The 16503-nt window shown below is 42.4% G+C and overlaps 1 protein-coding gene across 7 annotated transcripts in view; it reads right to left on the bottom strand.

Moving 5' to 3' along the window:
* The window catches only part of SLC36A4 (solute carrier family 36 member 4), a 112530-nt gene extending 98306 nt beyond the window's left edge, over window positions 1-14224 (bottom strand). For 6 of the 7 annotated variants that reach the window (XR_008746852.1, XR_008746851.1, XM_005230535.4 and 3 more), the window contains exons 1-2: window positions 14083-14224; window positions 745-868 (exon numbers count right to left, since the gene is read on the bottom strand). Coding sequence is in view for 5 of the 7 variants with exons in the window: in XM_005230535.4 (XP_005230592.1) it covers window positions 745-868; window positions 14083-14110 (152 nt within the window). In the remaining 2 variants the exon portion in view is untranslated. Of the gene's footprint in view, window positions 1-744; window positions 869-12973; window positions 13393-14082 lie in introns of those variants that run through there. The other variant, XM_027777001.2, reaches the window with a different exon arrangement.
* Between the last annotated feature and the right edge of the window lie 2279 nt (window positions 14225-16503).

Raw genomic sequence — 16503 nt, 5'->3', positions numbered from 1 at the left:
GGGGGGGGGGGCAGCAATCAAAAAAAAAAAAAAAAGGGCAAAAAGAAAGCCACACCCTCTGTCATTTCCTGATAAAAGGGATAAATTGTGAGCTTCAACTACTTTGAAGTGGTCCAGCTACTTTAAAGAATGTCCAGCACATTCAAATGATGTTCTTATCTTTACATGCAAGCTCATTCAAATACTACATCCAAGTTATATCTTCAGTTCCTTCCTCCAGCTTGTGAAAGGTTATTTTCTGTGCAATTTTCTTGTCCTCTTGCCTCAGAGTCAAAATCACCAAATTTCATCAATGCTATTTTAGAAACAGTAACATTCAAAACAATTACCAGAAAACACAGGTCTGACAGCCAGAGCTTTATCAAAAAAAACAAAAACACCAAAAAAAAAAACCAAACCCAAACCTTTGCAAGTTCTTCTAACTAAACTTTAACAGATCACTTCCAAAGGCATGTGAAGTTGATTTTATTTTTTCATAAAGAAATCAGAACCTATTTTGAACAGTGACCCAATCACTTCACAAATGAGCACCCTGGAATATTTTATGACCAGTACATTGTTAGCTTCCAAAGAACAGACAACCTACGCAATGTGGGCTGTTTTTTGCCAGAACCATGTGAAGTCCTGATGTATAACCACAAAATTGTACTGCAGGTGCAAGAAAACCCCCTAAGAGTTCTACTCATGAGAAACAAGTCAGAGGCAACAAATTTTAACAAGCTAATACTTAAGAGTAATACATACGTAATGCCTTCTTCATTAACAAGCTGGTAATGCTTCTCAACTGGCAGGAAATTGTTTTCATGCTCTTCATCTGAGATGCCATCTGAATTTTGTTCATCAATTAAAGGCTTCATTACTTCCATGTCTGTACAACAGAGTTAGCACCACATTACCATTAGAAACATACTTTAGAAGTTTATGAAGTAGAAACACGATGAAAACTTCCCATGCCATGAGGCTTACATGTGCTCCTAACTATAAATCTGACTCAGGCAGATAGATAACACACAGCACAAGTTCCCACAGGAAAGTCTCTCTATAAATGAAGTGGCACACCATCTCATTATCCATATCATTATTATTATTATGGGAAAACACTACACTTTTTCATTAAGAAAAACAACTCTTTATCATCAAAATGTTGATGGTTTAGATCATTTTGCAAGTTAATACAACAAAGCACAACAGAAAAGTCATCCATTGTTCCAAAAAGATGAGATTCATCTTACTCACCATTAGCTACTGCAAAACTAAGCATTTAGTCTACTCTAATCAGGGCTGAGCAAGGGCACTCCCCAGAGTCATCCATCCCAAAATGGACAGGTAAGACAGGTACCACAGAAGATGTCCCCAGTCAGTGGGGACAGTGGGAGAACCAACATAAAGAAATTAGGCTGCATGCTTTGAAAGCTGCAATTTCATGAACGTTTTAAAGTAGCATGAACTGCCACCACAGCCAACAAATGCAATTCCACTGCCCTGCTAAATAACAGCGCCAAGCAACAGCAAGCAGCCAGCAGTGAATAAAAGTGCCTTTCAGGCAAAACGAACAGCTTATGCCAGTTTAATGTTGGTCAAATTATAACCATTTTTAAAATTATTACAGTTAAGCAAAACAAATTCTGCCAAGAGAAAAAAGATTATTCACCTTTCACTTGCCTACCACAGTATCCATTCAAAAAATATACTGGTAAGTGTCAACTGTCATCAATTTCACCAAAAAAAGAAATCCCTACAAATCTAACATTTTCTATTTAAAAAAAAATAAAGTATTACTGAGTATTTCTAAGCAAGCAAGAGCACACCTTACGGAATTAAGGCATTATTTAGGGAACTCTGAAAACACTGAAGAATACCACAAAAGATATTGGGTGCATTAAAGCATGCTTCACAGTTCAGCAAGCAAAAATATTTTATAGTTTGAATGACCATTAAATAACTTAACCGGACTAATCTTATATATTTTGTAAGGAAAATAGAGATGCTAACTGAATAGCTGTGAAATCTGTAACGCCAGGGAAACAGGAAATACATTTAACAGAAGGTACGGTCAACTGACATCTTTAAAGTCCATAGATAGGAACCTGCCAAATACGGGTTTTATTTGGGGGAGTTATTATGGTCAATCTGATCAAAATTTGTACTTCCTGTGGAAAGATACACACACAGAACCAGACAGGAAATACCGAAGACGGAAAAACCAGCCAGTGTACCGGGGCTGCGTGCCCGGGCGTCGGTGCCGCGGGCAGCTCCCCCCGGCCGGCAGAGCCGCTGCCCCCCGGCTCCAGGCCGGGCCCGCCGCTGGCCGAGGCCGAGCCCCGCAGCCGCGGGGGCAGCGCCGCGGGGAGAAGGGGCTGAGAAGGGGAAAAACCCCCGCGGGGGGGAACAGCGGCGGCAGCGAGGGGGGCCGGGAGGGGCGAGCAGCAGCCCCGCAGCCCCCCGGGGCAGGGCCGGGCAGATTTCAGCCGACCCCAGCCCCGTTCCTCAGCGCAGCGGTGGGAGCAGAGGTGCCGGCAGTGAAGCTGAGCCTGGGAAGAAGGGAGGGGTGGGGGGAAGGCGCTTTTTAGATTTGGGGTTATTTCTCATTATCTTACTCTGTTTAATTGGCAATAAGTTAATTTATCTCCCCCAAGTCGTGTCTGTTTTACCCATGACAGTAACTGGTGAGCAATCACTCTGTCCTTATCTTCACCCAAGAGCTTTCCTTGTATCCCCCTCCCCACCCAGCCGAGGGGACAGAACAGCTTTGGGGGGGGCACCTGGCCACCAGCCAGAGTCAACCCACCACAGCCATTCAACAACTCGTTAAGGTTCTTATGAAACCCTGAAGCTGTCTGACCCATCAGCAGGGCACTGTAGACAATCCCAAGCAAGAGGAGTTTCCACAGAAGAACTGCAGAACAAGTGTAATACATACTATAAAGCAGAAGGCAGCTTATCCAGGTTACTGAAATTAAAAGCATATAGCTCAAACTCTCCTGAAAACAGCAAAGGGTCATCTGAATTTGCTGTCAATGAAGTTGAAAGCCAGTAATGAAAGCACTTGTCAGAAGCAAGAATGCCCAGCGGAGAGCAAAAACAGAGGTCAGAGACTCAGTCATAAAGTACACTGTAAAGCACGTTCATACTCAGTGATATTCTAATTATACAAGTCAAGACTGAGTCATCTGTCACTGCATGGCATATAGTCCATGAACTGATCAAAAGTAGGGTCAGCAAAGAAGTTCCCTCCCGCTACACCCACAGCACTGTGCTGACTAGTTCTCGAGGATGCTACAACCCCCCTCTCCCAGCTCTGAGCCACTGCTGAGATCATTCCACGCTCACCAAGACCTGCATACCCTAGTACTGGAGTAAAAAAGTCTGTCCTCAGAGGGGGCAGAGGAAGCCAAGTGCCAATGCTGGAAGTTTTACCCAGTGGGCAAGTGATAAGGCTCATTTTCATTTTTTCAAAATATTGAGTCTAACGATCTGAAGTGTTGTCACTAGGAACAAGCCAAACTACAAGTGTGCAAAGTCTGTGATCACATGAGATTCAACAACATAGGAAATAAACCATCGTTAAATTACTTTTCCAGTTTTGTAGGATGCTGTTTGTAATACTAAACAATAATGACAACATGCAGCAATAAGGTTCCTATTTAGCAGCGTGATGGGATTGACACAACTCTTAGGACAAACAGCACTGGTGACCATCCACAACAGACGTCAAGAGAGAAAAGTGAATTTCTCTTCCTCCATTCCAGCCTGCTACCGACTCGTTAGGTATACACATACTTCCACACTGTTTACCAGGCAACCACATCACACTCAAGACTCTTGAATTTTATAGAAATCCCATTTTACTTTCCATCCAGCTTCCCAACCCTTCTTCTGATTGCAAAGGTAGTCCTCTAGGAATGGATTAGACATACTCAAGCATTTCCCTCATTTCTGAAGTAATAGGAATTTTTCTAAAACAAGCTATTCTTTCCCTCCTAAATTCTTCTGCCCACATCAAAAGCCATCTAGACATGTAGGGGTTATTGTTATCGCTATCCAAGCTCTCATAATTACTTAACTTGTCATGTCTAGAACTGCTAAGCAACTATGGAAACATAAGAAAACAGCCTCTGCCCTGAAGAGTTTGCAATCTAATCCTCCTCAGTTCACCGTGTTAAGTTTTTTTTAAGTTGGGGTTTTTTTTAAACATTTGTCATTTCTAACTTTTCCTGTGAAGTAGTTTTGTAGCTTACTGAAGGACTGCTTCAAAGCAAGCTGTCCTTAAGTAAGATTGCTTTTGAGTGGTTTTATGGGTTTTGTTTATTCTGTAATCTATGTAAATACCAGTCCTGATTGCTTCAGCAAACTCCAAACACACATGTGAAACACCGTACCAAAGAAGCCCAAAGCAAAATACACATACTTACAATAACTGGTAGGTTTCATTCACATCTTCAAACCAACAAACAAAAATTTAAAGCACCACAGAACAAGATTTCAGTATCAAAACCTTCAACAGAGAAATTTTAGAGATATTCAGAGAACTTTCAAAGAAGTTCACATACAAGTCTATTTTTCCTAGTTATTGGTATTCCATCAGACACTGTCAAAGAACTTCGTCACCAAAGAACAGCACAATCAGACTGGCAAAACACACTGATTTTTTGTGGGTTCTACTCTGGCAGGAAAATAAACTAGTAGCTATTTAGAAACTAATGCATAGCATCTATGTAAATTCTACGTTACATCATTAAAAAAAGTTTTCTTCTCTGTGTAAATTAGAGATACACAAAATCTAGTTCTTATTTTTGTTCTATTTATTTTGTAACAGTAGAGTGGAAAACATTTACTATACTCTTACTACACTCTTGACCAAGATGACCTGAACATGCATAAGTTCGTCCTCATGGAGTGTACTTTAATCTGGAACTTGTCTTCCTTACTTTCAGGATCTTCAGTTTCATCACCCATTGTCACCGCAGCAAGGCTGCCATCCACCATCTTCCATACTCGTGAGCAGCAGAACCAGGAACACATTTTCCCTAGCTGGCTCATTGAGCACTTGCATGAAAGAAATCATCCTACAAGCACTCCAAAAAAATCCTCAATTCCTTAGGCCCTAACATATGGCATCCCTGGGAGGAATTAGGTGGTAAAAGTCCCCCATGACAACCAGGACCTGTGCACAGAAGGCTTCTTCCAGTTGTTTCATCCACCTCTTCCTCCTGACTTGGTGGTCTGTAGCAGACACTCACCATTCCATTGCCCTGGTTAGCTTTACCTCTGATCTTGAGCCATAAGCTCATTTGTCCCACACAACAGCTGACTGATTATGACAAAAAGCAAAGCATTTCTGGATGTAAGAATTAATGGAACAGAATGAAGATACATGCAGGTCAGACAATGCATACTGTCCCATTTTCCTTAAATTCACTGTTACTTGTCATGGAAGACCATGATAACCAGGATGACAGATAACCCAAGAAATGGAGGAGATGCTGTCTTTCCAGACTGAACCATCACTCAGAGAGAAGCCAGCCTCTTCACCTATGAGACTGAATGTCTGACCATCACCCCTTTTCTTCATTTCTTCCTCATTTGACTTACATCCCGATCTTCGTTCAGGACTGAGACGACGGCATTAGTGAAAGCATAAGCATTCTCAAAGAGGCAGGAAGAAAGCTCACACTAAAAGATTTACACCAGCAATCCACTCCAAAAAGCCAGCCTCTCCTCCAACCGATGAGCCTGTTCCTGCCTCTCCAGCCTTCATACCATACACACTGTCTTGAATATTTCACCACTTCCAAGACATTAATTCTTGTGGGGGAAAAAAATCCTTTGCCATCTGAAATACCAGTAACCACTGTGCTTTACAGGGACACCTCCTGGAGAAACAGCAGGACACTTGGGTAGTAGACTACTACTCTGCTTGCTACTGGTAATAGTAAATTTGAGTTTTAAGGAGATACCTACATGAGCATGATGCAGCTTTTAGGAAGTATATTTCACACAGAATTTTCACCACACAATTTACTCCTAACATTGCACCCAACCACGTGACCCACTATACTGACCCAAAAGAAAGATAACCAGCTTTGCCACCAGAAGGGGTCCTACGCAAAGTTTTCTTTCGGTCCATACCTGTAGTCAATATAAACCTTAAAAGGTTTATGGCCTTTAAAGATCATCTAGTTCCAAGCCCCCTGCCACAGGCAGGGACCTCCCACCAGCCCAGGTCGCTCCCAGCCCCGTCCAGCCTGGCCTTGAGCCCTGCCAGGGATGGGGCAGCCACAGCTGCTCTGGGCAGCCTGGGCCAATGTCTCACCACCCTCACAGTGAAGAATTTCTTCCTAATATCTGATCTAAATCTACCTTCTTTCAGTTTAAAGTCATTCCCACTTCTCCTCTCACTACAGGCCCTGGCAAAAAGTCTCTCTCCATCCTTCTTAGAAGCCCCCTTGAAGTACTGAAAGGCCACAATGAGACCTCCCTGGAGCCTTCTCTTCTCCAGGCTGCACAACCCCAACTCGCTCAGCCTGGCTTTATAGGAGAGGTGCTCCAGCCCCTGGCCATTTTCAGGGCCCACCTCTGGACTTGTGTTGGGGACCCCAGCGCTGGATGCAGTACTCCAGGTGGGTACTATCTCATGAAATCTGAACAGAGGAAATCCACATATGGTGCAATTTTATGCCACTTCCTAAGCTAACAACAGTATCGTAATAGTCCTTTTTTAAAATTCACAGGAGGAGAGACTTTGCATTTCCAATCATATACTGCTGGAACACAGTGAGTAAAAGTAACCCTCCATAAGAAAAACTATTGCGATGCATGAGTTGCATACGCTAACCTTTACTGGGCTTGGATTTTTGTGATGGAATATTTTGTCCTCATGCTGTTTCTTGAGCTTTCACTTAAATGATTTCCCATATAAATGATCTTCAAGCACACACAACCTTTTACAACAGGTTCCTCTTTTTCATCTTTTCACTCTCTGCTAGATCCACTAAATTATCTCCAATTCGAAATCACACATAAAATACTTATGGTTCGATTATTTTCACCCTTGTGCATTTACCTCCATGACATTACATTCCTTCTCAGTCTCGTAACTATTCATTTTTTCTGCATAAAGTACAAATGTCTATTAAAATCTTCTTTGTAACTTCTCCTTACGCCTTTTGGTTCTTGTACTTGAACTTTTGTCCAGCCAGTCTGCCATCTCACGATTCATTGACGAGATTCAGGAAGAGCCATAAAACTGCCAAAAATCAGAGTGGAGCTCTCTGAACTACAGCACAGCACACAACCTCACAACTGAGAAAAACAACTGTCAGCAGGTGCACTCAGCGTATTTTCTTATTCCAACTTCAGACCACTTCAAGCATAGTTGTGCTCCTTCTTCACCACAAGGTGTTCCACACTACACCATCATCTTAACCAGAAAGGAAGGCAACAGGGATTTTAATATATCCCCACTTTTTTATCCAAGTGGCTTAAGCTAAGTACTTGACCATCCTTCCAGGGAAAAAATGGTGTGCAAATACATTTATCACGGTGGTTTGAATATTTATTTCCAAGTCCTAAGGAGGTATAAGCTACATATTTTTTTAGTTATGTTTCCCCACACTATTCTGCTATTTTATTAGTGTCACTTACGCAATAGAACATCTCAGTTTCATACTCAATTGCCTTCCCAGCTGAAAGCCATGAGCTACCACTGATAAGGACAGAAAGGCAATGTATCATAAAAACTAATGTGGTCTTCAGAGTGAATAAAGTTTTATTTACAAAGTGGTTCAATGTACAAGGCAACACATTTCATAGAAAACTTGAGTCCCAATACGATGGAACCTCCTATTTGGAAGGAGTAGCTGCTATTCTGTAGTCACTATATGCAAGAACTGAACATTTTCTGCACCCATTACGACCTTCTACAACACACTACAGTTACCTACATTCTGCTTTCATTACACATCATGCTAACCTGTCCATCATTGGTCTACAGGTTGATATGAACGGAGACTTGAATGTCAGTAAGGGTTACTAGGATAGCAGGATCTTGGGATTTTTTAAACTATGCTTCTTTCAAACACAGCTAAGTGGAAGAAGCCAGACAACATTCACATGTCAAGCCAATTAAGTGTCAAAACAATGTTTTTAGAGGGAATTTCCTTATGTGAAGAATATAGTACCAGCTGTTCCAGAGAGTAGGGAGGACTTCACCTTACTTAAACATTGAAAATGGGTCTACTTGGCCACAGAGAAAGAAAGTGCCACTAAAAAACTTTTTAAAGCTGAATTCAATTAAAATAAACATTTGAATATGTTTATTTTTACAGATACAATCTTTGCCAACCTTCACTGCAAAGTATTTGCATTGTGTAACTGATTTTACTGCTATTAGTTTACCACACTGCTGTACTTCTAAAATGCTGATCAAACCGATAATCCTCAAAAGAAAAAAAAGTTAATTTAATATATCTCAAAAATACAACCAGGCCTTCCAAAGCTCCAAGATCACTGCCATCCGCTTTTCCCTAAGGTGGTAGCTGATCACAACAGCACCAAAATTGCACACAACTGGAGCACAGTAGGAGGCTTAGTTAATTATGTTCTATGACTGGCCTTTTCTACCAGATGAGAGGCATTTATTTTAACCGTTATGATGTAGACAATTATTTGTCTGAGTGTATGCCTGGAAAAAAAGAAATTATTTTAATAAAAAAAACAAGATTCAAAGCAACAAATTTTAATTTAATGTAGACAGCAATAAAGAAAAACATTACTATTGTAATATCTTACCCCATACAACACAAATTAATGTTTTATGTCATTTATGTATATAGGTCATAGTAAGTCTTGAGAAGTTCTGTGTACCGCTACAGACTAAATCTCTTGCCTCTAAAATATATTTGCAGGTCAGCAGAAAAACCAGTAGAAATCCAAGACTACTTCTGAAGAAATTGAATACAGAGTGAAAGAACGTTATTTTAGACCAAGCACCCAGTGGAACTCTACGCCTGTAAAACTCCACAGAACAATATAACCCTTTCAAATCTACATCAAATTATGTACATTTTTTGTCTTGTGGGACCACTACATAACCATGATAACAGTACCTTTTAACATCTTCAACCATCCTTTAGCGTACCAGTCCTGGGCAACAGGAGTAGATTAGATTGACTGTTCACCCATGTTCTTAGAAATAGCTTAAATTCGATCTCAGAATATCCACTTCCTATCTGTACACCCAGGCTGGCAGTTTGCTGGTCCTATTCTAACATAATAGCTCATGTGAAAATAAATTCCATAAAAGAGTTTTAAAACACAGGTAATAGCAATCAGCACCAACTCATATTGCGATAACTACGCTTACTACAGGTTCCCCTGAAATACTGTATTACATCAAATACTCAGCAATGCTGTAAGGTCTCTATTCTAGCCACATAAATGCCCCTGAATTGCCTCTATTCCCCATCATTCCTCCCTTATCCCATGACTGGTGTATAGCTTTGGCCTAAAACGTGGATCCATTAACAGTAATGGTACTAAGACACAGCACGAGGTTTGGATCATGCGCCTTTCTAAGCGTGGGTTTTCATTTGATAATCCATCTCCACTGTTGGAATACTGTGGCTACATCCCCACTGCACAGTCCATGCTCACAGTGACATGTTTTTATGTCACCTGAGTTTAATGGGTCCAAACTTGTGGTCTAGAGCACACCAGGCAAGAAAGCTTGAGCTTTCCCTGCCCCACAAAGCAGAAGAGTAGCTACTTGGTCTAACCAAGCCTGAAATTAACTATTCTGGAAATCACACCACAATCACTGCCAGAATATCAGCACAGAATACACACATTCACTTTGATTCCTTCCTAGGAAGGTTCAGTATGTGCAGTTTAAACGTGATCTCACACTCCAGCTACAAGAACAGCATATGCATGCCATACCTGCGTCAGAGGTGAAGTTGGCTTCCTGCTGTCTCACAAAGCATACAGTGCAGAGCACACCTCAGCCTACCTTAGGTTCATGCTCCACCAAGCTGTCCAGACCGTGTCCAAACACCATACGCTATTAATGATCCACTCCAGTCCTCAGTCACAGTACTCACTGAAAATTCTGCTTCATCTTTATTCAGCACAAGTAAGACTTTGGAAATTCACTTCTCCACACCCTTTTGTTTGTACTTAGCCAAAGTACCAGCCAATTTTCAGCACCGTCTTTCCCTCAGCTACTACGAATTCCTTTTCTCCTCGTACCACAAAAATCTTTTCCGACCAAATGTTGTCTTACGATTGTCTTTAACAGTTCTTTAAATATCTGTCATTGTTTCCACTTTCTTCTGTGGACACCCACGTAAGCAGGATGCCAAAAAGCTCCGCAAGTACTACTACTATCAAGCAAGGCAACACGAAATGCATTTCAGCTTTTCCCAGAATTACCACGGCAATGTTAAACTGATTCCTTAACCTACTGGAGAGAGACATTCATTACGCCTCACACTATAAGCATGCATAAATGTCAACATTGTATCCTCAAAAACACCTGACCAATTCCAATCACTAGTCAATCACTAGTTACATAATGAGATTAAATCTGTAGCGTTTCAATTGTTACCACCACTATTTCCACTCTTTTTGTATCTTCAAGTGTCATTTTCTATCTCTTAGAAATACCCAGCATCTTGCCAACATTTATGGACATAATGCCAAAGAAACCTTTGAGCTGTTAGTAAATGTCCTTAATTCTAAAGCTTTCATAGCATATTCAAGTAATCTTTAGGTTCAAAAGCTCTGCAAAGAAATGAATTTTCACTGAGAACTTTAGTTAATTTTTCTATACTGCTCGAGCAATTAACACTTCCGAAATTAACTGAACCTCTTAACACCACAAGGGATAAAACTAATCTCCATCATTTTCATTTTATGGGAGAAACAGCGACAAAAGGGTGAAGCAGTTTGCTAGGGCTGCATAGCAAGTTAAAGGCTAAGGAGATATTAAAAACAAAGCCAAATACCATCTTCCATTGTTCCTTCAGAAAAGGTCACCCCCCAACCTCCTATCTAAAACCCCTTTTCCAAATCAAATTTTGCAATATGATACGTTTTTTTTTTCCTTGAGGGTTTTGAAGTCAGTAGCACCAAACAGAGAGAACTGGATTTGACATATAAGCATGAAAAGATTTGGAGGACAAGATATAGCTTATAGTTGTTTACACCAGCTGTTTTTACTCATTTATGGGAAAAGGAACATACAGGTCTTGTTGGACCACCACCTCACATGTATATTAAACACCTGACAAAAAGCAGTAGGCAAAGGGAGTCTTGTAGATACTTCACTGCTCAGTCAGCTTCTGGCTGCGTTAGCATGTTATTGTGCAGAAACGCAGCACAAGATTTGCAGTCCTGTGAAATTTTTTTATTTTAAAAGTGTGACACAGTGTCTCTGCAATAGGGGTATAGACTCAATTTAATAAGTAGCTGTTTTGCCTGCTGTATAAAAGAAAAAAATCAGAACCACATAACCTTTACATTAGCCTAAAATGTGGTTTTATGCTAGTATTTTCTCACAGGCTATAGAATGCTATATTCATGATCTAGAGGGCATACCCAGAGCTTCTGTCACCTAACCAAGCCTGTGGCTGCTCTTAAGGGACAAGATTAGTGATTGAGTCTCTGAACAGCAGACACAGTCAAGGAGACATCACTACAGCATAACACAGAGAACACATCAGTATCGGGCGGCAACCACAACTGTGACAACGTGAAAAGCTTGGTATTCCCAGAAATGGCATTCAATTTACAGATAGTCAGTTTTATCATCTTAACACTTTTCAATTCAGTGTTCTGAACCAGGACTCTCAGGAAAAATTTAGTTACAAAGAAAACACTGCCACTAATTATTTTCAGAATTTACAACTGGTTCAGTAAGCAGTTCACCCCAGAACACTGTTACTCCCTCAACCACAGAAAGAAATATCTGTTTCTCCACTCCCCAAACTTCAGCCTACAAATAAACCTTCCCAGCATGTCTCCAGAAGGCATCAAACTGGAAAGTACACCATCATCCACGAATCACATGTGAATTTGGCAGGATCTGCCACGTTACTCAGTCACATGCCTCCACAACCACCAAAGAAAATACAATCAACACAATATGACTATGTATAATAGTGCTAGGAGCATACAGGTCCAGATTTATAAACTTCTGTACATTTTTCAAGTTCAAGGGGGATGTAACAGATAATCCCATTCAACCATACACAAGTGAGCTCCCTTTTTATTTTCTACTACCACAATTCCTACTGAATACAAGAGACACAAGAACAAACAAAAAACACTCCTTTTTTTGCTACTAAATATATTTTTCAGAATGAAAATTAAAAAGCAAAACTCATCTGGTTTAAAAATGTCTATTAAATACATTTTCCAGAATAGTAAAAGTTTGCATTAGCTTTTGTTGGTTTTCAAGAGCTTCAAAGCTACGCTTGGTGCAGTTATTTGAATCATTCTGCTTTTTTCATGGGAAAATATAACTTCATGTCATTTATTTCCTCTCCATTACAGACTGTAACTTAATAAAGTAGATTTATTCTGCTTTATGGTGGAATTTATTAATCTTGAGAACAACTTTCTAAACAAAAGTGAATCATGCCACTCAGGAAGCAGGAAGAACTGTTTGCTTTTGCATCATAACTGTCAAATCCAGAAGGTTAATAAACCAAGACACTTGAGTTATTAAACCAAAGCGTACACAGGTCTCCATAGTTTATTACACACTTTCAGAGAAGCACTTTTACCCCAGCCCACGACAGATCATTTGTTTGGAAAGATGTTAGTCTTCAATAATCCACTATCCTGTCTAGACCAAGCCACACATTCCTACAGGATTAACATACTTTCAAGTGACAACACATAGGTAAGACTTAAGTTTTATTAAGTACTCAGATTTTTTTTACACGGTTTGGCTCTGTTGAAATCTTACCAGGTACTGGCTGATCTGTATTTTTAAACGGTTACTCCCATAAAAAATTCTGGTTCTAAGGGTTCTGAGAACCTTCGGGAAAAAAAAAAAAAAAGATAATTTTTATTTCTACCACTTTTGCTCAGGAGGTGGCAATCTCCCATTGCAAGATGGATCTGCCCTGGGACAATAAAATCGGAAGCACGACTCCTGCTTGCCATCATTACCACTGGACAGGCCAAATTCTTCAGATTACAGTGGAACACTGCTTTGAGATAAGATTTTCAGCCTGCCCAGTCCAGCCCAGAATAAGCTATGCTTTATGACGACACCTGCTACGAGTCATCCATCTACAGACAGATGAATTAAGAGGTGAACGTGTATATGCCCTCCCACAGTCAGATTTAAAGGTCCGAAGACTAATCTGCAATAAACACTGCTAATGCATCCCCACACACGCTGGGGCGGGGTGGACGACAAACCACGAAGAAGCAACAGAAAAAAACCGCCTCTGCTTTCCACCGTAGATAAAAGCACCCCCAAACGATGCGAAGAGAAAGTATTTCCACAAAGTTCTATGCAGGCCTCTGAGTTCCCACTGAACCCGAGAGCCCGCCAGGTGCGGCTGAGGCCCTCAGGGGCCGGCCCGGCCGCCCGGCGCGGCGGGGTCTGCCAGGCGGGGCTGGACCTGCCCACCCCCCGCCCCCGCTGCCCGCAGACCCCGGCCGGGTCCCCCTCCCCGAGGAGGCCGCGGCAGGAGGAAAGGCCCCGCGGTCCCTCCGCGCCGCCTGGCCCCAGGTGCGACCGGGCCGGCTTCGAGGCGCCAGGCCCTCATCACCCGCCCCGGCGCCGTACGCTCCGGAGGTCCCGGCCGCCGCCGCCTGACGCGGAGGGCTGGTACGAGTGGGCCCACCCCTCCCCCAGGCGGGATGGTTTATCCCTCCCGCCTCGATGCGCTGAGGGCTGCAGCGCATCCCCCCGTGGGCCGGACCATTCCGCTCCGAGGGGAGGGGGGGGGGAGTTGGCCGGCCGCTCTTCACGCCCACCCCGCCTCCTCTCCACCCCGCGGCGAGCCGCTACGCCGCTGCCCCTCGGCTGCTCCCGCCGCCGGGCCGCACGGCACGCCTCACCCAGCTCCTCCTTGCCGACGCCGTCCATCTCCCCGCCGGCTCTCCGCTCGCCCTTCCGCCACTGTGGAGCCGGCCGGTAACGGCGCGGCGCATGCGCCCTGCCCGACGGGCCGCGCCTCGCCGGAGCGAACCATAGATACCAGGCGGAAAGACAAGACCTGCGCGCGGCAGGGTGGGCGTGGGTCCTCCAGGCTGGGTGTGTTATGGCGGCTCTGTGATGCATCCCGGTTTATGGCCCGTGCTTTCCTTCGTTCGCTGGCACAGGAACCCCCTTAAGCATCCGCACTGTACAATGCCTGAGCCGCCTCATGGGCGCGAACACGGCCCGCCCCTGCGTGCGGCGGGTGCCGCAGGTCTGCCTCACGACATGGCGGCGCCCCCCGCCCGCCTCAGGCCTCGCTCTCCGCAGAGCTGCCCGCTGCCTCGGGGGCACCCGGGCCTGGCCGTGCCGCCGTGGCCCTGCGCGGCTCCCGCGCCATGGCGTGCAGGAGCTCCAGCCCCCACCGCCAGCAGCAGGCCTGGGCCTGGCTTTGGACAGGGCATTGGGAGCACAGGGCAGTAATTAATAAGCAAAGAGTGAAAAGAAGGGTGGGAGTCAAGAGTTCAGCAGTGCTTGACACAGCTCGGCTTGTCAGTGATTTGCAGCTCGGCCTCCTGGAAGCCAGTCAGCTTCAAGGAGTTCAAATGTTTTTCCCCATTTGAAACAACTATTCAAAAGGACATGTGAGAATCAGCGGTAATGATGGATCAACCTTTGAAGTGTCATGGGTAACTAATCGTTTCATTACAGATTACTGCCTGAAACTGATGTCCACTTTCTGTGGATTCCACAGTAACACTGCATCTTCTCTGTGCGCTCTTGTAGGTGAGAATATTTCTTAACAGCTTCACCAACAAGCAAAATAAACATGAGGGAAATGCACATAGTGAAACAACGTGAAGCAGCATGGATTTAGAAGTCCTCTGCTTAGAAGTAAATGTTCTTATCCATGTTAAAAGAAAATACTATTTTCTGTATTTCCTTAGATTTTTAATCTTTGGAAATCAAATATATCAAGGCGCTAAAATAGATTTCTGCTGTACTCTGTAATGAAAACCATAATCAGAGCTCCAGGCCACTCTAAAGTGATGCTCAGAATCCTTACTCTCTAAACCTTTCCTCTGAAATTAAGTATTTTAGACTTGTACAATAAAAGCTCCTATAATTCCTGAACTTACTATTTTCACTGTTTGAACATCCTAATATAGGGTTGTTGGAGGGGGGAAAGAAGGGAAAGAATGTTGTCCTATCTTAAAGTAAGACATAATGCTCCAGAGGATTTTCCACTGAAGTTACACTGTTGGATTTTCAACTGAAGTTGTACTGTTACAGTCTAAAAGAATCAACCTTCAATAGAACTTTCTCCTTGCAAGCTTAGTCTACTGTGAATTTTGAACACTTAGAGACTTATCTTCTACTAACCTGTCATGCACCCTTTAACCCATCTTTCAGGCTAGTCGCTCCCAGAATAACCTATCTATTTTGTCATCAAAACTTTCAAGGTTCTGCCTGTATCTATGGCTGATTTGACTTAAGTAATAAAGTTTCCATCTGTTGGATTCCTAAAAGAGAACTTTTTTGTTTGTTAGTTTGCAATGGGAATGTATGATAAAATAATTTGACTTTTTTCTGCACAGGAGAAATGCAAGAATCTTCTGAAGCCTCAGAAGATTCAGTCATCTTCAGACATGCTTCATTAATTCATTTATCTACAGTGAATAAGTTCCAATGGGGAAAGCATTCATTTTCAATTGTCAAATATATGTTTATTTCAGGTTATGGTACTTCTCCAAACTTACATTTAAAAAATGAGCCGTGTGCGTGAGCTATTGGTTTCCTTAAATTTATTTTGGAAAAGGGTTCTCAGTAGGCAATCTGTGACTGCAGGTTATTGATTTAAGAAACCAACTCACTAATTACAATGTTTGTTTCAAGCCTTTGCACAGTGTATGTGTATTTTCTTTATATTAATGGATATTCTGTATTCTCCATTGTTTCTAACAATGCCAGAGTTTGTTCAGAAAAACATATCAGGTCATTAATGTATATTCAAAACATATTAAGTTAGGAGTCTTCATTCCTTCTACCTTGTCATTGCACCTCAGGATTTGTCTCACAGTAAATCCCACATAAATGTTGAAGACATTAAGGTTGTAATACATCTTTATTTCACATCCTACCCAATGGAAGAACATTTGTTTCTACTACTTGCCACTATTTGCGTCAAAGTTCCTTCTTCCAGAAGGAGGTTTGTTATGTGTTCAGAGAGATTTTTTTAATGTCCTCCAAAACCTGATATCAAGTATCTCAGTAACTAGTGGTGATCAACGAATATTCAAAAAACTTAGGTGATACTATAATGTGATGGATAGTCATGAGTT

Source organism: Falco peregrinus, chromosome 4 (genome assembly GCF_023634155.1).
Source record: "Falco peregrinus isolate bFalPer1 chromosome 4, bFalPer1.pri, whole genome shotgun sequence".
In the NCBI taxonomy this organism is placed as follows: Eukaryota; Metazoa; Chordata; class Aves; order Falconiformes; family Falconidae; genus Falco; species Falco peregrinus.
The sequence above is the reverse complement of the archived record's forward strand: the minus strand, read 5'-3'. Positions and strand labels throughout refer to the sequence as shown.